Source organism: Thalassophryne amazonica, chromosome 6 (assembly GCF_902500255.1).
Source record: "Thalassophryne amazonica chromosome 6, fThaAma1.1, whole genome shotgun sequence".
In the NCBI taxonomy this organism is placed as follows: domain Eukaryota; kingdom Metazoa; phylum Chordata; class Actinopteri; order Batrachoidiformes; family Batrachoididae; genus Thalassophryne; species Thalassophryne amazonica.
Window position 1 is genome coordinate 23620976 of NC_047108.1, and position 25158 is coordinate 23646133.

The window sequence follows — 25158 nt, forward strand, 5'->3', positions numbered from 1 at the left end:
ACATGCACATGTTCGGTGGGGGGGGAGCAGGGGAGCGTGCGACACACACACACATACTCACATGTTGTGGGGGGAGCCAAAGGCACGCCACATCTCGGCAACTCCATGCTCATAGGGAACTTAGACAAATTTCACAGCGAGTACGACAGTAGACGGTCTGCAGTCTCTTGTCGTGTCAACAGTGCGACTGATCACACATTTACTAAGTGCCATGTGAGTGGTGTTAGATCTTTATGCATGTCACCTGGGTTCGCATAGCGTACACTTTGTCATTCAGCCGCTGGTGTGTGCAAATTGTTGTAGCAACAGGTGTACGAGGCGTTTGAGGCAGGGACGATTTCACACGGTTTGCACATGATTCACGCATCAAAACTTCATCCAAACTTCGCACTATGTGTGAAGGGGCCCTAAGTACAATCCCAAGAACATTGTTGGAACGTTTCAGCTCTCTTTCCCGTGAAATTATATATGTGGGCCTGTGAATTATTCTTCAAGATTACCCAGTCCTAGATCAATATTTTTGTGTTCTCTTGTAACACACTGGAGCTTTTTTTGGCTTTTAATAAAGGCCCCTAACAGGTGCGTTGCAGCGACACCATGCGAGCAATGGGAGAACTTTAGGCATTGAAACCAGCATGCTACCGGTAAGCTTTGTGCATGCACAACAAATCAAACAGCAACCAACAAAGCTAGGTATGTACTATGTATACATGAGTTTATGTATCTATGTATATTTAATATGTAGACGTATGATTTAGCATCAATGTACAGATCATGTGAAAACATCCGCCCCAAGAATGAAGCCGCATGAAGCCGGGAATCAAGACTATTGTTATGAGAGCAGCTAAGCTTTAGGAGTGTATCCCTTTAAGAGAGAGAACTCTGTGCACTGTCATGACATCAGTGTGTGTGTGCGGCTGCGTGTCAGCGTGTGTGCGGGCGAAGACGAGAGTGGAGCAGAGCAGGTTAGCAGAAAGAGAGAAATATCAGGAAAAAGTGTGACTGTACTGGAAGAAATGTTTGGTTATACAACCCCAATTCCAGTGAAGTTGGGAAGTTGTGTAAAATGTAAATAAAAACAAAATACAATGATTTGCAAATCCTCTTCAGCCTATATTCAATTGAATACACCACAAAGACAAGATATTTAATGTTCAAACTGATAAACTTTATTGTTTTTGTACAAATATTTGCTCATTTTGAGATGGATGCCTGCAACACGTTTCAAAAAAGCTGGGACAGTGGTATGTTTACCACTGTGTTACATCACCTTTCCTTCTAACAACACTCAATAAGCGTTTGGTAACTGAGGACACTAATTATTGAAGCTTTGTAGATGGAATTCTTCCCATTCTTGCTTGATGTACGACTTCAGTTGTTCAACAGTCCGGGGTCTCCGTTGTCATATTTTGCGCTTCATATTAATACAATAACATGCTTTTGGGGGGCGGTATGCATTTTCAGAGGCCCGACCTCCATGCCGTTGCCTAAAATGACAGATATTCGCCCGAGTTAGATGAGGGCGAATATCTGTTATTGCGGGCTATGGTATGGACGGAGGGACTCAGAAAATGCATACCGCACAACAAATGCATGTTATTAGCATTATTATCACTTACTGAGATACACAACACGTAACGCGTACATAAAATTTGGCTAACTTTAACTTTTGTCGTGTTGGCTGGCATGCGCTGCTCTCCAAATTCGTCCTCATCAAGCTGGCTGCTTTGGCTGCTGTTCATTGTCGTACTATCCATGAGAAAAAAAAATTTTTTCAAGATGGCGCTGTTGAAACAGCAGCCTGTTACTTCAGCTCTGCTCCCTCTTTTCTTACTTTCGCTATTTTTAATACTTTTTAATGGTGCTTATTTGTCTTTACTTGCAGTGGGTGGTACCCTGTGCAAGTGTGCACATGGGAAACCCACTTTTGTTACTCTTGTGATTATTTTTATGATGCTCTCGGCACTTTTCGAGGCAGCACGGGGAAATCCCTTTGTTTCCAGCTACGGACGTCCCATTGTTTATAGCCGGGATCAGCTGCTTGGACTAAGAGACTCAATGCACAGTGGGCCGGGCCCCCGCTATGCTGAGCACCCAGACGTACCTGCAGACATTCGGAAGAAACAGAGGGGATGCAGGGCCGGGCGGACAAAGCGGAGAATGACTTATATTCTGTCTGTGGTCATGGACAACGTAAGATCTCTCCGCAATAAGACCGAGAAGCTAGCAGTGCTAACCCGTTTCCAGAGGCTGTATAAGGGCTGCAGTCTCATGTGGTTCACGGAGACGTGGTTGGATGAACATGTACTGGACTCTTTAATCAACATGGATGGCTTCACACTCATCCACGTGGACAGGACGCTGGCAGAGAGCGGAAAAAAAAGAGGAGGTGGGCTCGCCGTTTATGTGAGTGAGAGATGGTACAGCGCAGCTCATATTCATGTCAAAGACGAGATCTGCTCCTCGGACGTGGAGCTACTCGCGGTGAGCATGAGGCCGTATTATCTCCCACGGGAGTTTGGAAGTGTGATTATGCTCTGTGCAAATATTCCTCCTTTGGCCCAGAGAAGGCGCGGCGTTTCTGGATGTTGTTGATGTTGGCTTTCTCTTTGCATGGTAGAGTTTTAACTTGCACTTGTAGATGTAGCGACAAACTGTGTTAACTGACAGTGGTTTTCTGAAGTGTTCCTGAGCCCACGTGGTAAAAGATCCTTCACACAATGATGTCGGTTTTTAATGCAGTGCCATCTGAGGGATCAAAGGTCACGGGCATTCAATGTTGGTTTTTGACCTTGCCGTTTACGTGTAGAATATTCTCCAGATTCTCTGAATCTTCTGATTATATTATGGATTGTAGATGATGGAATCCCTAAATTCCTTGCAGTTGAACATTGAGAAACATTGTTCTTAAACTGTTGGACTATTTTTTCACGCAGTTGTTCACAAAGTTGTGATCCTCGCCCCATCTTTGCTTGTGAACGGCTGAGCCTTTTGGGGATGCTCCCGATCATGACACTCACAATTAGTTTCCTCAGTTCCCGAATGCTTATTGAGTGTTGTTAGAAGGAAAGGTGATGTGATGTGATGTGGAACACAGTGGTAAACATACCACTGCCCCAACTTTTTTGAAATGTGTTGCAGGCATCCATTTCAAAATGAGCAAATATTTGCACAAAAACAATAAAGTTTATCAGTTTGAACATTATATATCTTGTCTTTGTGGTGTATTCAATTGAATATAGGTTGAAGAGGATTTGCAAATCATTGTATTCTGTTTTTATTTACATTTTACACAACATCCCAACTTCATTGGAATTGGGGTTGTAAATGCTGTAAATAAATACACAAGGGCAAGTGGTGTCCATCCGTCTCTTCACTGGCTGCTATGCAGAGTTAATTGGGTCCTTGAACCTGAAGCAAGTTCAGCCCTGGAGGACAACAGAGTGTTTTCCCCTACGCTCCTGAACCATGGTCCGGGAGCCAAGTAGGAAAGTTCAACACTATGCAACGCAGCGACATGGTATTAAAAATTTAATTTGGTAAAAGTGTCTTGCTTGCGTCATTTAAGCACAATTCCAGAAATATTTGTGGGCACTTCTAGAGGCAAAAGATTTGAAATATTTTAAAAAATGGATGAAGCTATTTTTTTTAATTGGGGTACTTTACAAACAAATGGTTACAGTACACTTAAGTGTAGAAAAAAATAATTCTGGTGGTAAAAATGGATGTAGAGTAAGATGTTTGGTGTTGTGTGACATCTCCTGCCCCACACAAATATTTCTGGAACTACCAATTGTTTATTTTCTTAACATCAGTAGTGGGCACAGATCCGCTAATCTGCTAATTATCAAAGCTAATGTTTTCATTATCAGATTAGCTTTTCAGATAACTTTGAAAACCATCAGCGGACTAATTATGTTCCGATAATTTTCGATCTCTATCATATTTTTGCAGGCGTGGTGAACAAAGCTTAACAGTTACAAACATTTATAAGTCTAAAATCCAAGATTTGAGTACCTACCTGTTAAATATTTTATAGTAGATGCACAGTTCTATCCTCTGCAAACAAAGAAGAGCTGGTCACAGAAGAAAGAAAGAAAGAAAGAAAGAAAGAAAGAAAGAAAGAAAGAAAGAAAGAAAGAAAGAAAGAAAGAAAGAAAGAAGAAAAGATCATTTCTTTTGATTCCATACTGATACACTGGCAATATCACCCAAGTCATCTAGAGGCATACAGTTTTAACTTATGGTTAAAATTTTAACCAAACTAATTTCAGACAAGTTATTCAAATTAATGACACGTCTGAAGTTTTATAAAGTGAAAATATCAGATATATGTTTTAGTTTTAAAGTAATGCATTATTTTTGAACTCAGAATCAGTTGCAAATGTTTTATGTAACATTCTTGGAACTTTTCTGGTTATGTTCTGACAACGTTCTGGGAACATTTTTTTGTTAACTGGGTATCAAGCAGTCTGGCTTGAAACTCCACTACTCTCTCTTCTAAACATATCCATGCCATGATGCTCTCTTAGACTATAAGCATGCATTACTGGCTACAAAGTGGACTTATTACTCTGATTTGATCAACAAAACAAGCATAACTCAAAGTTCTTGTTCGACACGGTGACAACACTTATTCATGGACAACCACCTGTAGTTCGCTCCCCTTTTACAGCACAAGATTTCCTGAATTACTTTGAGAAGAAAATTCAAGACATTAGGTTAAACATATCCCAGCATGCCTTAACCCAGCCACTACACCCTGCTATTGAGGTGGGCGCCATTACTGAGGTATTACCTAGATTTACAGAATTTGATAGTATCTCACTAGGGATGCTGACGAAAATCGTAATGTCAACAAAAAGCACAACCTATTTATTTGATCCTATACCAACAAAACTGTTTAAGGCCCAGTGGCCCACTCTTGGGCCGACTGTGCTGGAAATAATTAATCTTTCTTTAACTTCTGGATCTGTTCCTAAATGTTTCAAATCTGCAGTGATTAAAGCATTATTTAAGAAACCTAATCTTGACCCTAGTGTGTTACCATTATTTAAGAAACCTAATCTTGACCCTAGTGTGTTACCATTATTTAAGAAACCTAATCTTGACTCTAGTGTATTAAAAAACTATCAGCCGATATCAAATCTATCATTTTGCTGTAAAATTCTGGAAAAAGTGGTGTCACGGCAGCTCATGGTCTATCTTACTGAGAATAATCTCTTTGAGCCACTGCAGTCTGCTTTTACAAAATATCATTCCACAGAGAAGGCTCTCACTAAAGTGGTGAATGATCTTCTGCTTACAATGGATTCAGACACCACTACGGTTCTGGTGCTGTTAGAGCTCAGTGCTGCATTTGATACCGTGGATCATCATATTCTACTTGATCGGCTGGAAAATCATTTTGGGATAACTGGGAGTCATACTTGACCAGTCTTTCTCACTGTGCTTTGTACAGTAACACTACCTTAGTGACATGAAATTTGGGGTTCCACAGGGGTCCCTCTTAGGCCCCCTGCTTTTCTCCCTTTATATTGCACCCCTTGGGCACATATTGCGGCGTTTTGGGATTACCTTTCACTACTATTCTGATGATACTCAGTTATACATGCCAATAACTGCTGGTAATCTCGTTCACATAAAATCCTTAGAAGATTGCCTTGTATCAGTGAGAAGTTGGATGTCTATAAGCTTCCTACTTTTAAACTCTGATAAGACTGAAATGATGGTTCTTGGTCCAGTGAGACATCGGCATTAATTTGACCAGTTAACGCTTAGCCTAGGCTTGTGTGTCATACATCACACTGACAAAGTGAGGAACCTTGGGGTAATTTTTGATCCTTCATTGTCCTTTGACCTCCACATTACAAATATTACGAGGACTGCTTTCTTCCACCTGCGAAATATAGTGAAGATTCGTCCCATCCTGTCTATGGCTGATGCTGAGACCCTGATCCATGTGTTTATCTCTTCTAGATTGGACTACTGCAATGTTCTATTTTCTGGTTTACCGCAGTCCAGCATTAGGGGTCTCCAATTGGTTCAAAGTGCTGCAGCCAGACTTTTGACACGAAGCAGAATGTTCGACCACATTACACCCATTTTGGCATCCCTTCACTGGCTTCTTGTCCCAGTGAGATCAGATTTTAAGGTTCTGCTACTAGTTTATAAAATTGTTCACAGACTGGCACCTCCCTACCTCGCTGACCTAATTAAACCTTACATACCGACCCGGGCATTGCATTCTCAGGGTGCAGGACTACTTTGTGTCCCTAGGGGGAATAAGAAGTCTGCAGGTCATAGAGCTTTCTCTTATCGTGCCCCTGTTCTTTGAAATGATCTCCCTGCATCGATAAAAACAGTCAGATTCTGTGGACACTTTCAAGTCCAGACTTAAGACGCACTTATTTTCCCTTTCGTATGGCTAGCATACTGGTGTAGTTTTCTTTTACACTTTTTACTCTTTTAATTCATTTTATTAGGAAACAGAGTGTGCCGCGGCCTCAACTTTACCTAAATTCTGGGTCTTTTAGTGAAGCTTAAGGCTAGTGGCCGGCAATCACCTTAGTATTTCTTCTGTTTTTCTTGTTGTTTAATGCTGACAAATTATACAGTATTTCTTGTCTTTCTGATGCCTGATTCTGTTTTTTTCTCTCTGCTTAAGATGCAGCTCCATCCAGAGATGGGAGTTGTATTTCTGCTGGAGACCCTCCTGTCCAGTGCACCAACAGCATTTCCTGTATATTCATTTTGTGAATTGTTCTGTAATTCATGTCTGTAGCATGGCCCAAGCAGAGGATCGCCCCTTTGAGTCTGGTCTGCTTGATGTTTCTTCCTCAGAGGGAGTTTTCCTTACCACTGTTGCTCTGGGGGTTGGTAAGGTTAGACTTTACTTGTGTGAAGTGCCTTGAGGCAACTCTGTTGTGATTTGGCGCTATATAAATGAAAATAAATTAAAATTGAAACTTTTTATCAGGGTCATTTGGTTAGTTTCTGTTGTCATTATGATTTAAAAAGAGTAAATACAGTTGTTGGACAATAAATAGCTTCACACAACCACTAACCATGAGTTAAAGAAAATGTTTTTTTTTTATCAGAATGTGAATATCAATATCAATATCAGAATGTGAATACTTTCTGGATGCACTGAGTGCATCCAGTGTCTGGATTCAGTGCATTCAGTGTCTGTTGTGTCATCACTTCACAAGGAAAGACGATGTGATGCTTCCAAAACAAATAAACTTAGTGTTACCAATACATTATAAATAAAATATATGTGTGATTGCAAGTTTATAACTGAGTGTCATATTATTATGGGTCTCTCTGGGCCCCTGTCAATCACAGTCCCCTAGAATCCTTCTCCTTATTCTTGCCTTTTCAGCACCCCTCTTTAGAGGACGGGGGTACTGTATATAAAAATGACATCTACATCACGTAAAACAATTAAAGTGGGAAAAAACTGAAACATACTTTCCACATTGGGGATATTTCTTTCAAAACAGAGACCAGCTGTATACGTATATCTGGGTGTTAGTATCATCAGGCTTCAGGATCCTTTGAAGTTGCACTGGATGAGTTGAAGAATAAGGCTGGGAAAAGAATTTTTAAACTGCAAAGATCCCTGTATGCTCTCTGCATTAACATGCATGGGAACCACGTGTCTGTTCTCTGCAGGTACTCTTTTGATGAAATTTGATGATTTTGTACATGAAAAATTATTTCAGATTTTATAAAAACTTGGAATTGGAAACTTTAAATTGACCATAGGTGTGCATGCAGGTGTGAATGTGTTTATTTGTCTATATGTGGCCCTGTGACAAAGTGGCATCCTGTCCAGCGCATACCCGACCTCAAGCCCTGTGAATGCTGGGATAGGCTCCAGGCCCCCATGACACTTAATTGGAGTAAGCAAATATAGAAACGGAGTGGCTACACGCCCAACCGTTGGTTCAATACAGTAAATACGCAAGCATATACGCCCAACCACAACCGACCAATGAGCACGCTTGTAACTTCGCTTCCGGTTTCAACAGGGGGAAAAAAGGCAGATATTTTCTCACTGGCTGCGGGAGGGTTCGCAGCCCACAGAGAGGCTGTGATCTAAAGCGGTTCTGTTTAGCTCATCACACCCAGGGAACTGTGTCAAACTAACACCATCTTACAGGCAACAAGCAGCATTTTGTTCATAAAAACTGTTTTGTTGTCGTTAACAGGCTTCCATTCAAAATGCTTATGAAGTTTGTCTGCTTTCATCCATTGCGGTGTTTTTTTTTTTTTTTCACAGTAATTAAGATAAACTTTATTGATCTCACAGAGGAGAAATTCACGTTATGTCAGTTCTTAAAAAACACACAAGATGGGTGCAAGTAGAGGAAAATATTCATCAAACAGCGTGTGCAAGCATAAGCAATAATAATAATAATACTTGTAAAAGTACAGGACATAAGAAAATGAGGTAGAAATAGAATATGTATTTATATATACACACACATACACACATACATGCATATGAATATATACATATATATATATACACATTAGATGGCACCATTAAATGTACGCCGTTTTTCACGCCGCAATAGAGCCTTAAAAAAGTGGTGTAAAAAATGTAGTTTTGATGCACAAAACGTGTCAAATACACAATCACGATTGGGTGAATAAAGTAAGACATTATATTTATCTGCCCAGTGGTTGGGCGTGTAATGTTTAATGTATGACTTATCTGCCCCACGGTTGGGCGAATAGACTTTTCCATATAGAAAGTGGATAGATGGACAATAATAATAATAAATTATTATTATTATTATTATGTCACTACAGCCAGAGTGTTTATGATTATACAATTATTCTATTCCTACTGTTCTATGCTGCGATGTGACACTGAAATTTCCCCACTGAGGGATGAATAAAGGCTTTTCTTATCTTATCTTAAATACATTATAAATGTGCATTTTCTTCAGAATTATTGTCATTAATTAGCTCGAGAATGTTACTCGTTGTTATTTACATTATTTACCAAAAGTTAACTTTGTGTTGAATGTGATTGTTTATTGTTTATCTCGTCTTGTGATATGTTCAAAAGTACAGCAGTAAAGTTCATTCAGTACATAACTGCTATTTGAAAGCCTCCTGCTAAACTTTATCCGCTGGTTCTCAAACTATGAAGCCATTGCAGGGTGTTAATGAAGTACAGATGAAGAAAATCAGTTTGAGGTGAAGTGGTCATCAGGTTTTTTTTTTGTTGTTTGTTTTTAATCAATTTTTTCACTCATCCATACTCCAGTCCACCTGGTGGCGGTAATGCACCTTTTTCACTTTGCGAACCGCCACGAAATGTAACACTGGAACACAGAGGAAGAAGGACAGTTGCGGGAAATTTGGAGGTTGTCCTGAAATAAAAGTCCGAATTATCTAAAAGAAATGTCTGCAAATGGGTTGTGTCAGTGTGGTCAGTTGGAAAGTGTTCATCGTGTTTTAATGTGCTGTTCTATGTATTCTAGTGATAGGCGGAAATTGTTTAAAGATTAGTCAGACTCTGGATTGACTGTGTTTTCTTTTAGGTCAATTTTTTTCTGAGAGCAGTTACTCGTATTTAGTGGACAAAGCTGTGATTAAGTTCCTCCATTCCACCAACCTCTGTTTGAGAGTCTAACATAAGATAAAGTATTTAACTAGTACCTGTGGGGGGCAGCATTATGCTACGCCAGCGTATAGCCTGCCGGAATCTATTAGAAGAAGAAGAAGAAATGTCTGAAAGTTACCCGAAATCGAAACTAAAAAGGAAGAAGTCTTCAGTCGAAGGGTTGCCACAAAATTCATCTTGCAGTGGAACGTCGAAGGAGAGCTGCACAGACACGACAGAACAGAGTGATGGGTGAGTTTTAAACTTTATTACGGTCATCTGTGAGCGGAACCGGTGTTGTACGAAATTCAGTTCGCCCGAAATATTCTGTTTCCGCTGTGTCGGGAGCGCGCACAGCAGCTGTAGAAGCGGTTTCCACAGTCTTCATACAATTTTTGAGCGATAAAATGATAACGCGTAATCATTTATCGTGTCAACGTTCTTAATTCATCTTTGAACCTACTATTTCCGGTATAAAACTAAAACGTGTTCTTGTTTCTGACGCGTTTCGTGTTTTGGGTCTTTTTTTCTTTTCTGACTTGAGTCACGTTCACTTTAACGACAGTTTTAACCGACAGATAAACTCACACAAACACTGTTCACTCTAATAAGTAATTCAGTGGCTTTGCATTTTAAGAAACAGCGACACTGCATTAATAAAATCTCTAAAACACATTCATTTGATTGAGCTGGACACACCAAATGAAACGACTGTTATTGTTCGTAAGTTTGTCTTTGAAATAAATTAGCATTTGGTTAACAAATTACATTTTAGAAATAGCCGTAAATTGCATTCAGAATGTTTGGAAAGGACTAATTAAACTGATATATTTACCAAGATCAGCTATATTTAAATGATTTCACAGCTTTTTCATTTACTCAATATTTGTAAGTGTAAAAAATGTTTCACCAAAAACATTTGGGTTGAGCGCATTTACAGTTTTTAGAGTGGATAGAAACACATGGTTTTTATTCATATTTTACTACTGATAGAAATGGCAGGGCGCGAAAAATCAAGGTTCCTTTAAAGATCAGTTTTAATCACTTGAATGATCATTTAATCATTATGTGCTTTATATCTTTAAAATCATCTGTTCTAGCAGATGTATTATTTAAGTAACTAAATTTCTTCCGCTCATCATACACAACTGTTCCTGTGAATCTGAAGACATTTGCTCTTTCCTTAGGGCCCCTTAACAGATAGTGTGAAGTTTGGATGACGTGCACACTTAGTGCACATGATGCAGGAATCGTGTGCAAACCGTGTAATGTCGACCTTGTTGCCAACGCCTAGTTCACCTGTTGCTGCAACTATTTGTGCACACAAGCGCCTGAAAGACACTACACTCTATTTGGGCACCCCAGATACAGTAGTAAATTTCAAAAATGGGATACAGAGCAAATTTTTCATTCTGTAGCATCACAAAAATGGCAGTTTGTCCATTCTTGCAAAAAGTTACAAAATTTCAAAGAGGTGTACTAAAGAAGGGATTTAGTCCTCATATTGTAGAATACACATATCTGGGGTACTAGTTGTGTGTAAAACATTGTGGTCATAACTTGAAGGGTTTCTGAATTATTGACTATTGAAAATCGAACATGATAGTAGAATGTCAAAAACAGGCCTCCAGTCTCTATGATTTGGCCATGTGGGCAAGTGCTCAGCCACTTCATAATTTTTTGTGGAGAGCATATTGATATACCAACTTTATGTCAAATTTTTTTTTATCTCCCTCAAATGCCTTCATAGTGAAAAGAAATTGCTAAATAGGGTACCGTAACATGGGGCAAACCAATTTTGCATATTCAGAAAGCAATATATCAGCTCTGAATGGAAGCGTAAAGCTCAAATTTGGTATTTACAATATTTGGCACCCCAAAATAATGGATCAGCTTTGAAAGACAGATTACTGAGCTTATTTTTCTTTCGTGGCATCATAAAATTAGCAATTCAGTCATCAACGCAATTTTGTTACAAAGTCTTGAAGAGCTGTACTCCGAGAGTAAATTGAGAGATAATTTGATATTTCAGAATTTACTAAGTAAAATATATTTTACTTAGAGAAAGTAAATTCTGAAATTATCTTATTATAACAACAACAACCACAATATTCCCTGATTACATTACTATAACAGCAGCCACCATGATAATCACCTGTTTGTCTTAGGCTCCATAAAAAAGCACAAGTTTATCATCCTTGACATCAGAAAAAGTGATTAAGGAGGGCAGATTTTTTTAAGATTTATTTTTATTCTTTCTTTGAAAGAGGTACATACAATGTTATTTCAAACCTGAAAAATGACACATATAGCACCTGCATACCAGGTGAGGTACTGAAAATATCAGATATTTTTAAAATAAATCTTGTTTTCATGTTGAATACAGTCAGTGTACTACACGCTAGTAGCGTGATAAACATGCATACTGTGTGTGAGTGAGATGGAGCAACTGACTGCATGGTTGTCAATGACAACAAGCTGTAAGTTCCGGGCCTGGCTCAGTAAACTTTGGCCGTTTTTGGCCAAAGCATACTCGCCAGCTAGCGGATGTGCCTGTGCTTGCACCAGCTGTACCCTCGTGAAATTCACCAAAACAAACAAACAAAAAATAAAACAAAGAATTGATGTGGGCCGATTTCAGCATGCGGATGGGGATGACTTTTTTTATGGGGCCTTGTTGTTGTTATAATAATAATAATAATAACAACAACAACCATGATAATCACTTGTTTATCTTATTATAACAACAACAACCACAATACTTATCTTTACCTTATTATAACAACCACAATACTCATCCGTTTATTATAACAGCCTTGATAATCACCTGTTTATCTTATTAAAACAACAACCACAACGATCATCTGTTACCTTATTATAATAAAAACAACAGCAACAATAACAAAAACCTCAACAATTAACTTTTACCTTATTATAGCAATAACGGCAACCACGAGAATCATGTGTTATGTTATTATAACAACAACCATGACAACCCTGTCCTAGTTTATGGCTTTGTTGCGTCTCTGGGTATTAAGTGCATACTGCAATACATTTTTAATTTTATTACTTTTTAGTATTTTAATTTTAATGTAATTTAGATGACCGTGTGTTCTGACTGCCCATCTGTTAAAATATGATTTGTACCATCTTTTTAGAGGGGTTTTGTGTAAGGTGAGGAAAGATGTCCAGCAGATGCTGATCAGTGGCTGGAAAATAAACACTGTAATTGTTGTTAATTTGCAGGTCACTGGTTCTTGCAGCTGATTGGTGGAACAGAGAGCCGTTGCCTGCAGTGGAGTCTTTGTGGGCATTGACAGTGAAGTCAGCTCTGCCATACCTAGATAGTCAGAGTTGGGATCCTGTTCCTGATCTTCCAGAGCCACCTCCCTCAGTATGTTGACACCAAGTGCACATGAATATACTTTTATACTCTGTCTTGAATATGGTCACAAAAGGTCATGCACTGAATAGTGTCTGTGGACATCAAGACAGTAATGACTGACATTTAACCCCAATGACTTTGACCAAGTTCACTTTCAACCAGGTCAGCCAGAGGTCAATCATCCAAATGACTGACCTTTCCAAGGCAGTTCTAGAACCCACCTAAGTTGGTTTCACATTTGGTCTAAATCGCGTTAAATTGTTTTTCATGGCAGATTTTACCACTGGGACAACTTTGTGCTTTACCTTCCACATCTGCTCCAGTTGCTCTTTCAGCCCTTGGTACTTCTCTGTTCTCTTGCACTGAAACCATGTGCACTAACCACTCAGCCACCACCCGAGCCTAAGTCAACACATGTACACAGTTGTTAACATGTATCATATTTACCCAATATCCTGATTCCTGACCATACAAAAGTACACTGCATCTTACCCATATTTGGTCATGATCTTGGGTAAACATGATACATATGAACAACTGTGTACATGTATTTCATTGTCACCCGGTTGATTAGTAATTATGGATCAATCTCACACATATAATTATGTGCATGTTTCACCTAGGTTGTGTGTGTACAGTATATATCAGTCGGTTTCCCCCAGATATTTAGTACAGTGGTACCTCGAGATACAAGTTTAATTCATTCTGTGACCAAGCTCGTAAGCCAATCTGCTCGTATTTCAAACAAATTTTCCCCATTGAAAATAACTAAAATAATTTTAATCTGTTACAACCTTCTAAAACATCCCCAAGCCACTCTAAATTAGGAAAAAATACATTTTTATTAACAAATAGACATGTATACTTTACCTGTGCATAATAAAATATACGAGGGCTGTCAATAAAGTAACGGTCCTTTTTATTTTTTTCAAAAACTATATGGATTTCATTCATATCTTTTTACGTCAGACATGCTTGAACCCTCGTGCGCATGCGTGAGTTTTTCCACGCCTGTCGGTGACGTCATTCACCTGTGAGCACTCCTTGTGGGAGGAGTCGTCCAGCCCCTCGTCGGAATTCCTTTGTCTGAGAAGTTGCTGAGAGACTGGCGCGTTGTTTGATCAAAATTTTTTCTAAACCTGTGAGACACATCGAAGTGGACACGGTTCGAAAAATTAAGCTGGTTTTCAGTGAAAATTTTAACGGCTGATGAGAGATTTTGAGGTGATTCTGTCGCTTTAAGGACTTCCCACGGTGCGAGACGTCGCTCAGCGCTCTCAGCCGCCGTCGTCAGCCTGTTCAAGCTGAAAACCTCCACATTTCAGGCTCTATTGATCCAGGACGTCGTGAGAGAACAGAAGTTTCAGAAGAAGTCGGTTTCAGCATTTATCCGGATATTCCACTGTTAAAGGAGATTTTTTTAATGAAAGACGTGCGGACGGGTCCGCGCGTCGGGACGCAGCCGACGCGGTGCGGCGGCACAGGAAAAACACCTCCGTGTTGATAACCATTTGTAAAATCCAGGCGGCTTTTGATGGCTTTCAGTGGAGTGAGTATATGAGAAATTGTTTAACAGCAGGACATGTTCTAACTTGTCCTTAAGGCTTCCAACAGAGGTGTTTTTCCACAGGCGAATGACGTCACCGACAGGCGTGGAAAAACTCACGCATGCTCACGAGGGTTCAAGCATGTCTGACGTAAAAACATGAATGAAATCCATATAGTTTTTGAAAAAAATAAAAAGGACCGTTACTTTATTGACAGCCCTCGTATAAAAGAAAAAAGTTTTATTAAGTGTTCTTACCTTAGAAACAGACGAATGCAGTTAACGGAGGTGGGTGGTGGAGAAGGGAGGGAGGAAGGTTTGTGCACACTGTAAACATAAACTGAACTTAAACTGTAGATCCTTAAAAGGATCATACAGACATAACTTTAATTGTAAACTTGGAATGGGGGGTTAGAAAACATACAGGGCAGTGGCCCAGCTGATATGTCATGTGCCACCCTGTTGCCACAATGTGTTTCAGTAGCCTTGCCTTGTTTGGTGGCATGTTTGCCAGCACAATCCCACCTGTGTGACCTCACAGTTGATGTTTCAGTGTGACATAGTGCAATAACAGGATGTGCCAAGATCCATAGACACACATGACATCTGGATGGACATATGTTTTTTCACTTTTACTGAGGAATACATGTTCATACATACACACTGCATGTCGCTGAGTAGACCTGTATACTGATGTCAGACAGGAGTTATTGGTGACAGAGCTGACAGGCAAGTGTCCACTGCATCTACCCTCCAAATGGTATAAACCCACAAGCAATTACACAAATCCAAACAAATAAAAAACCCACCCTCCACATGATGACATCCCAGAAACAATAAGTAAAATATATACTAAATATAAAGCAAATCCAAACAAATAAAAAACCCACCCTCCACATGACATCCCAGAAACAATAAGTAAAATATATACTAAATATAAAGCAAATCCAAACAAATAATAACACCAACCTCCACATGATGACATCCCAGAAACAATAAGTAAAATATATACTAAATATAAAGCAAATCCAAACAAATAAAAAAAACACCCTGCACATGACATCCCAGAAACAGTAAGTAAAATATATACTAAATATAAAGCAAATCCAAACAAATAAAAAAAACACCCTGCACATGACATCCCAGAAACAGTAAGTAAAATATATACTAAATATAAAGCAAATCCAAACAAATAAAAAACCCACCCTCTACATGATGACATCCCAGAAACAATATGTAAAATATATACTAAATATAAAGCAAATCCAAACAAATAAAAACCCCACCCTCCACATGACATCCCAGAAACAATAAGTAAAATATATACCAAATAAAGCAAATCCAACCAAATAAAAACCCCACCCTCCACATGATGACATCCCAGAAACAATAAGTAAAATATATACCAAATAAAGCAAATCCAACCAAATAAAAACACCACCCTCCACATGATGACATCCCAGAAACAATAAGTAAAATATATACCAAATAAAGCAAATCCAACCAAATAAAAACACCAACCTCCACATGATGACATCCCAGAAACAATAAGTAAAATATATACCAAATAAAGCAAATCCAACCAAATAAAAACACCAACCTCCACATGATGACATCCCAGAAACAATAAGTAAAATATATACCAAATAAAGCAAATCCAACCAAATAAAAACACCAACCTCCACATGATGACATCCCAGAAACAATAAGTAAAATATATACCAAATAAAGCAAATCCAAACAAATAAAAACCCCACCCTCCACTTGATGACATCCCAGAAACAATAAGTAAAATATATACCAAATAAAGCAAATCCAACCAAATAAAAACCCCACCCTCCACATGATGACATCCCAGAAACAATAAGTTAAATCAAATCAATTTTATTTATATAGCGCCAAATCACAACAAACAGTTGCCCCAAGGCGCTTTATATTGTAAGGCAAAAGCCATACAATAATTACAGAAAAACCCCAACGGTCAAAACGACCCCCTGTGAGCAAGCACTTGGCGACAGTGGGAAGGAAAAACTCCCTTTTAACAGGAAGAAACCTCCAGCAGAAGCAGGTTCAGGGAGGGGCAGTCTTCTGCTGGGACTGGTTGGGGCTGAGGGGAGAGAATCAGGAAAAAGACATGCTGTGGAAGAGAGCAGAGATCAATCACTAATGATTAAATGCAGAGTGGTGCATACAGAGCAAAAAGAGAAAGAAACACTCAGTGCATCATGGGAACCCCCCAGCAGTCTAAGTCTATAGCAGCATAACTAAGGGATGGTTCAGGGTCACCTGATCCAGCCCTAACTATAAGCTTTAGCAAAAAGGAAAGTTTTAAGCCTAATCTTAAAAGTAGAGAGGGTGTCTGTCTCCCTGATCCGAATTGGGAGCTGGTTCCACAGGAGAGGAGCCTGAAAGCTGAAGGCTCTGCCTCCCATTCTACTCTTAAAAACCCTAGGAACTACAAGTAAGCCTGCAGTCTGAGAGCAAAGTGCTCTATTGAGGTGATATGGTACTATGAGGTCCCTAAGATGAGATGGGACCTGATTATTCAAAACCCCCGTCAGTACTCTAGCTGCAGCATTTTGAAGTAACTGAAGGCTTTTCAGGGAGCTTTTAGGACAACCTGATAATAATGAATTACAGTAGTCCAGCCTAGAGGAAATAAATCCATGAATTAGTTTTTCAGCATCACTCTGAGACAAGACCTTTCTAATTTTAGAGATATTGCGCAAATGCAAAAAAGCAGTCCTACATATTTGTTTAATATGCGCATTGAAGGACATATCCTGATCAAAAATGACTCCAAGATTTCTCACAGTATTACTAGAGGTCAGGGTAATGCCATCCAGAGTAAGGATCTGGTTAGACACCATGTTTCTAAGATTTGTGGGGCCAAGTACAATAACTTCAGTTTTATCTGAATTTAAAAGCAGGAAATTAGAGGTCATCCATGTCTTTATGTCTGTAAGACATTCCTGCAGTCCATCTAATTGGTGTGTGTCCTCTGGCTTCATGGATAGATAAAGCTGGGTATCATCTGCGTAACAATGAAAATTTAAGCAATGCTTTCTAATAATACTGCCTAAGGGAACCATGTATAAAGTGAATAAAATTGGTCCTAGCACAGAACCTTGTGGAACTCCATAATTAACCTTAGTCTGTGAAGAAGACTCCCCATTTACATGAACAAATTGTAATTTGTTAGATAAATGTGATTCAAACCACATGCTCTAATCTCTGTAATAAAATTTTATGGTCAGCAGTATCAAAAGTAGCACTGAGGTCTAACAGGATAAGCACAGAGATGAGTCCACTGTCTGAGGCCATAAGAAGATCATTTGTAACCTTCACTAATGCTGTTTCTGTACTGTGATGAATTCTGAAACCTGACTGAAACTCTTCAAATAGACCATTCCTCTGCAGATGATCAGTTAGCTGTTTTACAACTACCCTTTCAAGAATTTTTGAGAGAAAAGGAAGGTTGGAGATTGGTCTATAATTAGCTAAGATAGCTGAGTCAAGTGATGGCTTTTTAAGTAATGGTTTAATTACTGCCACCTTAAAAGCCTGTGGTACATAGCCAACTAATAAAGATAGATTGATCATATTTAAGATCGAAGCATTAATTAATGGTAGGGCTTCCTTGAGCAGCCTGGTAGGAATGGGGTCTAATAGACATGTTGATGGTTTGGAGGAAGTAACTAATGAAAATAACTCACACAGAACAATCGGAGAGAAAGAGCCGAACCAAATACCATCATTACTGAAAGCAGCCAAAGATAACGATATGTCTTTGGGATGGTTATGAGTAATTTTTTCTCTAATAGTTAAAATTTTATTAGCAAAGAAAGTCATGAAGTCATTACTAGTTAAAGTTAAAGGAATACTCGGCTCAATAGAGGTCTGACTCTTTGTCAGCCTGGCTACAGTGCTGAAAAGAAACCTGGGGTTGTTCTTATTTTCTTCAATTAGTGATGAGGAGTAAGATGTCCTAGCTTTACGGAGGGCTTTTTTTATAGAGCAACAGACTCTTTTTCCAGGCTAAGTGAAGATCTTCTAAATTAGTGAGACGCCATTTCCTCTCCAACTTACGGGTTATCTGCTTTAAGCTGCGAGTTTGTGAGTTATACCACGGAGTCAGGCACTTCTCATTTTTTGAGAAGCCCACCTCATTTTTTGGACACCACTCAGACAGCCAGCAATTCAAGGAGAACATGCAGCTAAACATGTCACTCCCGGTCCGACTGGGGAGGGGCCCAGAGAAAACTACAGAGTACGACATTGTTTTTGCAAAGTTACACACTGATTCAATGTTAATTTTAGTGACCTCCGATTGGCGTAACCGGGTGTCATTACTGCTGATGTGAATTACAGTCTTACCAAATTTACGCTTAGCCTTAGCCAGCAGTTTCAAATTTCCTTCAGTGTCGCCTGCTCTGGCCCCCGGAAGACAATTGACTATGGTTGCTGGTGTCGCTAACTTCACATTTCTCAAAACAGAGTCGCCAATGGCCAGAGTTTGTTCCTCGGCGGGTGTGTCGCCGAGTGAGGAAAAACGGTTAGAGATGTGAACGGGTTGGTGGTGTACAATGGGCTTCTGTTTAGGACTACGCTTCCTCCTCACAGTCACCCAGCCGGCCTGCTTTCCTGGCTGCTCAGGATCTGCTGGGGGACAGCTAACGGCGGCTAAGCTACCTTGGTCCGCACCAACTACAGGGGCCTGGCTAGCTGTAGGATTTTCCAAGGTGCGGAGCCGAATCTCCAATTCGCCCAGCCTGGCCTCCAAAGCTATGAATAAGCTACACTTATTACAAGTACCATTACTGCTAAAGGAGGCCGAGGAATAACTAAACATTTCACACCCAGAGCAGAAAAGTGCGGGAGAGACAGGAGAAGCCGCCATGCTAAACCGGCTAAGAGCTAGTAGCTGCACTAAGCTAGCGGATTCCTAAAAACACACAAAGTGTGTTTACATGACATCCCAGAATCAACAAGTAAAATATATAGGACCTATACTTTATGGACAGCCCTCGTATACTAAATAAAGCAAATCCAAACAAATAAAAACCCCACCCTCCACATGGTGATATCCCAGAAACAATAAGTAAAATATATACTAAATAAAGCAAATCCAAACAAATAAAAAAAACCCACCCTCCACATGATGACTTCCCAGAAACACTAAGTAAAATATATACTAAATATAAAGCAAATCCAAACAAATAAAAAACCCACCCTCCACATGATGACTTCCCAGAAACACTAAGTAAAATATATACTAAATATAAAGCAAATCCAAACAAATAAAAAACCCACCCTGCACATGATGACTTCCCAGAAACACTAAGTAAAATATATACTAAATATAAAGCAAATCCAAACAAATAAAAAACCCACCCTGCACATGATGACATCCCAGAAACACTAAGTAAAATATATACTAAATATAAAGCAAATCCAAACAAATAAAAAACCCACCCTGCACATGATGACTTCCCAGAAACACTAAGTAAAATATATACTAAATATAAAGCAAATCCAAACAAATAAAAAACCCACCCTGCACATGATGACATCCCAGAAACACTAAGTAAAATATATACTAAATATAAAGCAAATCCAAACAAATAAAAAACCCACCCTGCACATGATGACATCCCAGAAACACTAAGTAAAATATATACTAAATATAAAGCAAATCCAAACAAATAAAAAACCCACCCTGCACATGATGACATCCCAGAAACACTAAGTAAAATATACGAGGGCTGTCCATAAAGTATAGGTCCTTTTATTTTTTTCAAAAACTATATGGATTTCATTCATATGTTTTTACATCAGACATGCTTGAACCCTCGTGCGCATGCATGAGTTTTTCCACGCCTGTCGGTGACGTCATTCGCCTGTGAGCACTCCTTGTGGGAGGAGTCGTCCAGCCAATTGTCGGATTTCCTTTGTCTGAGAAGTTGCTGAGAGACTGGCGCTTTGTTTGATCAAAATTTTTTCTAAACTTGTGAGACACATCGAAGTGGACACGGTTCGAAAAATTAAGCTGGTTTTCGGTGAAAATTTTAACGGCTGATGAGAGATTTTGAGGTGATACTGTCACTTTAAGGACTTCCCACGGAGCGAGACGTCGTGCAGCACTCCCAGGCGCCGTCGTCAGCCTGTTTCAAGCTGAAAACCTCCACATTTCAGGCTCTATTGATCCAGGACGTCGTGAGAGAACAGAGAAGTTTCAGAAGAAGTCGGTTTCAGCATTTTATCCGGATATTCCACTGTTAAAGGAGATTTTTTTTAATGAAAGACGTGCGGGCGGATTGCAGCGTCGGCTCGCAGCCACCGCGACGCTCCGCCACAGGAAAAACACCTCCGTTGGAAGCCTTAAGGACAAGTTGGAACATGTCCAGCTGTTAAACAATTTCTCATATACTCACTCCACTGAAAGCCATCAAAAGCCACCTGGATTTTACAAATGGTTATCAACACGGAGGTGTTTTTCCTGTGCCACCGCACCGCGCCGGCTGCGTCCCGACGCGCGGACCCGTCCGCACGTCTTTCATTAAAAAAATCTCTTAACAGTGGAATATCCGGATAAAATGCTGAAACTGACTTCTTCTGAAACTTCTCTGTTCTCTCACGACGTCCTGTATCAATGGAGCCTGAAATGTGGAGGTTTTCAGCTTGAAACAGGCTGACGACAGCGCCTGAGAGCGCTGCACGACGTCTCGCTCCATGGGAAGTCCTTAAAGCGACAGTATCACCTCAAAATCTCTCATCAGCCGTTAAAATTTTCACCGAAAACCAGCTTAATTTTTCGAACCGTGTCCACTTCGATGTGTCTCACAGGTTTAGAAAAAAATTTGATCAAACAAAGCGCTAGTCTCTCAGCAACTTCTCAGACAAAGGAATTCCGACGAGGGGCTGGACGACTCCTCCCACAAGGAGTGCTCACAGGTGAATGCCGTCACCGACAGGCGTGGAAAAACTCACGCATGCGCACGAGGGTTCAAGCATGTCTGACGTAAAAACATATGAATGAAATCCATATAGTTTTTGAAAAAAATAAAAAGGACCTATACTTTATGGACAGCCCTCGTATACTAAATAAAGCAAATCCAAACAAATAAAAACCCCACCCTGCACATAGTGTATATGGCATGATATATGATATGTCATGTGCCACTCTGCCAGTCTCTGTTTGGGCTGCTCAGTCTGTGGTGTACACGTAGGGGTGCATGTCTGGCCGGGGGTGTGCAGTTGGATGTTGGTGTCATCCAGGCCAGTGTGGAGTAGCTAGGTATAGGTGCGAGTGGACCCACCACTGAGGCCAGTGAGGTTTCCCATGCCCTGGCTCTGTGTGGGTGTGTGTGAGATGGCTGTGGCTGGGCTGTGCTGGCAGGGTAGGTTTTGGGACATGCTGTGGCCTGAGGGGGATGTGCTGGTGCTGGACCCAGCTGGCCTCTTGGGAGCCTTACACAGTGGTCAGTCAATGGACCCTGCCTGGTCACTACGATGGGTGGGGTTACCACCCCGTTGTTGGGTACTGCTGACTGCTGGGCCTAGGGATGAGTACAGGGGCGTAGGGCATGGGGAACGTACCTGCTGGCTGCTGCTGCTGGGTCTGGGTGGGCGCCGCCTGCTGCAGTTCGTACTGGTACCTCTGCAACAAGCACCTAACCTCACCCCGGATTCTCAGCCACATATGGGGTGGAATGAGTAGGTCACCTCCTTCATGAAGTCACCAAAGGTGACCTTCTGTCCTTGAAGGCGTGACCTCTCTGTGTCTGACAGCTTTTAGAGCAGCTGCCGTTGCAGTTGCACGATGTTGGTGATGGTGGCCTCAGTGTCTTCAGGCCAGACCTGTACCCCATGGGGGTGTCTGTGTCAGTGAGCAGTTGTGGTGGGATGGTGATCTGTTCTGTCGGACTCTGACTCCGACATCGAGGGGGGCGCTCCTGCTGCGGGGTGCGCGGCTGCCCTGGCCTGGACCTTGCCCTTCATCTGCAGAAGGCACAATCATATGTGATGTGAACATTTGTAGACAGATGTTGCCATGTCATCATCATCATTGAGTACATAAGAGGTTAATGTAATGACATGGGGGAATGTTAGACTGAGAGGCGCAGGAGGCCACAAAATTGCTGGAGTGCGCAGGAGGCCTGAAAAAGCACCAAAGGCCTTCAATTTCACATGGATGCAGCCTTGGTGGCTACTACATCACACTATTACATTACTAATCCATATGTATTGATTACTAATACAAAACTGTCGAAAGGGGGAATAAATATAAATGTGAAGATGGTTGTGTATATAATCAGAGCAGTAAAATGATTAGTCCTTGTGTATGCCACATTGACTCGTCAGCGCTGACCCTGTGTCTGTGCGGTTATTCCCACCAGGTGTCAGTCGTTGCTGCCGATCCACATTGGAAAGAAGTACTGAATTGTCATTCCTACACTTATGTTGCTATGTCTAATAGGAAGAATTAACACACCTTTATTTGTAATGTTTCATGCACTTTAATTAGTTGAGTTGTTGATCCACAACGTGCATTATGCCTTCCAGAACAGCTCTTATATAATCATGTGACTCATGATTATTTTTATTTTATAATTCACTGTAATTCCTGTGTTTAATTGATGTCATCAGTGCAGCATAATGTGTGTTACAGTTCAATACATACGGATTAGTAACTTATTACAGCAACATAATAGCCACCAAGGCCTCATCCATGTGAGATTAGAGGCCTCCAATGCCTTTTTCAGGCCTCTTGCGCCTTTCACTCCAGCTGCATGGGGGACTACACACAACATGCACACATGGAGTTAATGTAGTGAGATACTTACACTGACAGTGACCCTCTTCTTGACCTGGACGATGAGGTGAGGCCTGAGAAACTTGACATGGCGCAGGATCCAATGGTTGCTTGCGCTCAGCTCCATGGATCCTACACTTGAGGGGGCCTGCTTGAGCTTTCCAGACCTCAGCATCATGTTCACGTACCACTTTTTGACCTTGTCCGTGCCTTTGCCCAGCTCCCTGGCCTTCTCCTCTCATGGTGTGTCCTTCAGCCTCTTCTTGATGTAGTGTGGGTGTTTTTTATTCAGGAGGCACTCCGGCTCTTGTGCCTGGAGCCACGCCACCATTTCCTGCTCCTGCTCCTCAGTGAAGTCAGCTGTGACCATCTCCCATTTTCGCTTCAGCAGATATGTGGCTGCGTCACCCGGATGGCACTTGGTGTTGGTGTCACCGGTATGGTCTCGTGCTGGCTTCAGGATGTGGGTGGTGGGGATCCAGGGGAGGTTGATGTGGACCCAGCTTCTGCCTGTGGCGGTGGTGGTGGTACCTCTGTCGGGCCAGGGACTGGCTCTGCTGGGCCTTCCTGCAGTACGTCGGCCTTGTCCACAGTCGCAGACTGTGGTGTCGTTGTTCATCTTTGCTGTCCTCTATTTATTTTTTTTTTTTTTCGACGACATGGTGACGTTGGTTGGCTGCTCTTTGTTGTTTGTTTATGTTTTTTTTGCTCGTCTTCTCGGGTGCTGTGCCAATCGGGATCATGCGATTGTCACTGCAGACACTGGTGTGTGCGCCGGCTAGCCCACATTCTTATAGTATCCAGTGTTGCACTGAATTTGGTCCAGCCGCATTTGGGGCCCTGTCGGGACTTTCCGGGTGCATTCGTGTTGCAATTGAGTGCCATTTGGGACATTCTGTTTGCATTCTTTTGGCATTCAGGTGCCACTTTGATGATTCTGGTGGCATTTGTGTTGCATTTGGGTCCCACTTGGGACATTCTGGTGCCATTCCAGGTACATTCCTGCTGGCCTATTTCACTGCCAGAATGAGTCCTGGCAGCACTCGGACTGCCTCCAGGTGCATTCTGGCTAATTCATGCCACATTCTGCACATTCTGGCTGGTTCTGTGTTTGCTGGCCATTGCGGTATGTCGCTCGAACCTGTTCAGATTGTTTTGAATGCTATCGGGATGCCGTGGGAATGTTTAGACTGTTGTCAGAATGCACGTCGACTGCGTTTCATATTTTTCCACTTTGAATGCAGCTCGAATGTTTTGAACATGAGCTAAACATTTGGACCGGCCAGACGAATGTGTTCGACTGTTTGTTTCGAATACACCTCAACTGCTCTGGAATGTAGGTCGAATTTTTATTCCGACGGCATTCCAGGTCGTTCCGCCTGTAGCTTGACGGGGTATAAGGAGTGCCGTCCGTTTGGCCACTCTACCATACAGGCCTGATTGGTGGATTGCTGCAGAGATGGTTGTCCTTCTGGAAGGTTCTCGTCTCTCCACAGAAGAATGCTGGAGCTTTGGCAGAGTGACCATCAGGTTCTGGGTCACCTCTCTGACTAAGGCTCTTCCTCCCTGATTGTTCAGTTTAGACTGGCGGCTAGATCCAGGAAGAGTCCTGGTGGATATGAACTTCTTCCATTAACAGATGATGGAGACCACTGTGCTTATTGGGACCTTCAAAGCAGCAGAAATGTTTCTGTACCCTTCCCCAGATTTGTGCCTCGAGACAATCCTGTCTTGGAGGTCTTCAGGCAATTCCTCTGACTTCATGCTTTGTTTGTGCTCTGACGTGC

The 25158-nt window shown here is 41.1% G+C and overlaps 1 protein-coding gene across 1 annotated transcript in view; it reads left to right on the plus strand.

Annotated features, from left to right (window-relative positions):
* The first annotated feature begins 9369 nt into the window (after window positions 1-9369).
* The window catches only part of si:ch73-70k4.1, a 35505-nt gene continuing 19716 nt past the window's right edge, over window positions 9370-25158 (plus strand). Inside the window, exons 1-3 of the mRNA XM_034171895.1 lie at window positions 9370-9419; window positions 9747-9877; window positions 12872-13019. Of these exons, the coding sequence (XP_034027786.1) occupies window positions 9750-9877; window positions 12872-13019 (276 nt within the window). The 5' untranslated portion in view covers window positions 9370-9419; window positions 9747-9749. The remainder of the gene's footprint in view (window positions 9420-9746; window positions 9878-12871; window positions 13020-25158) is intronic.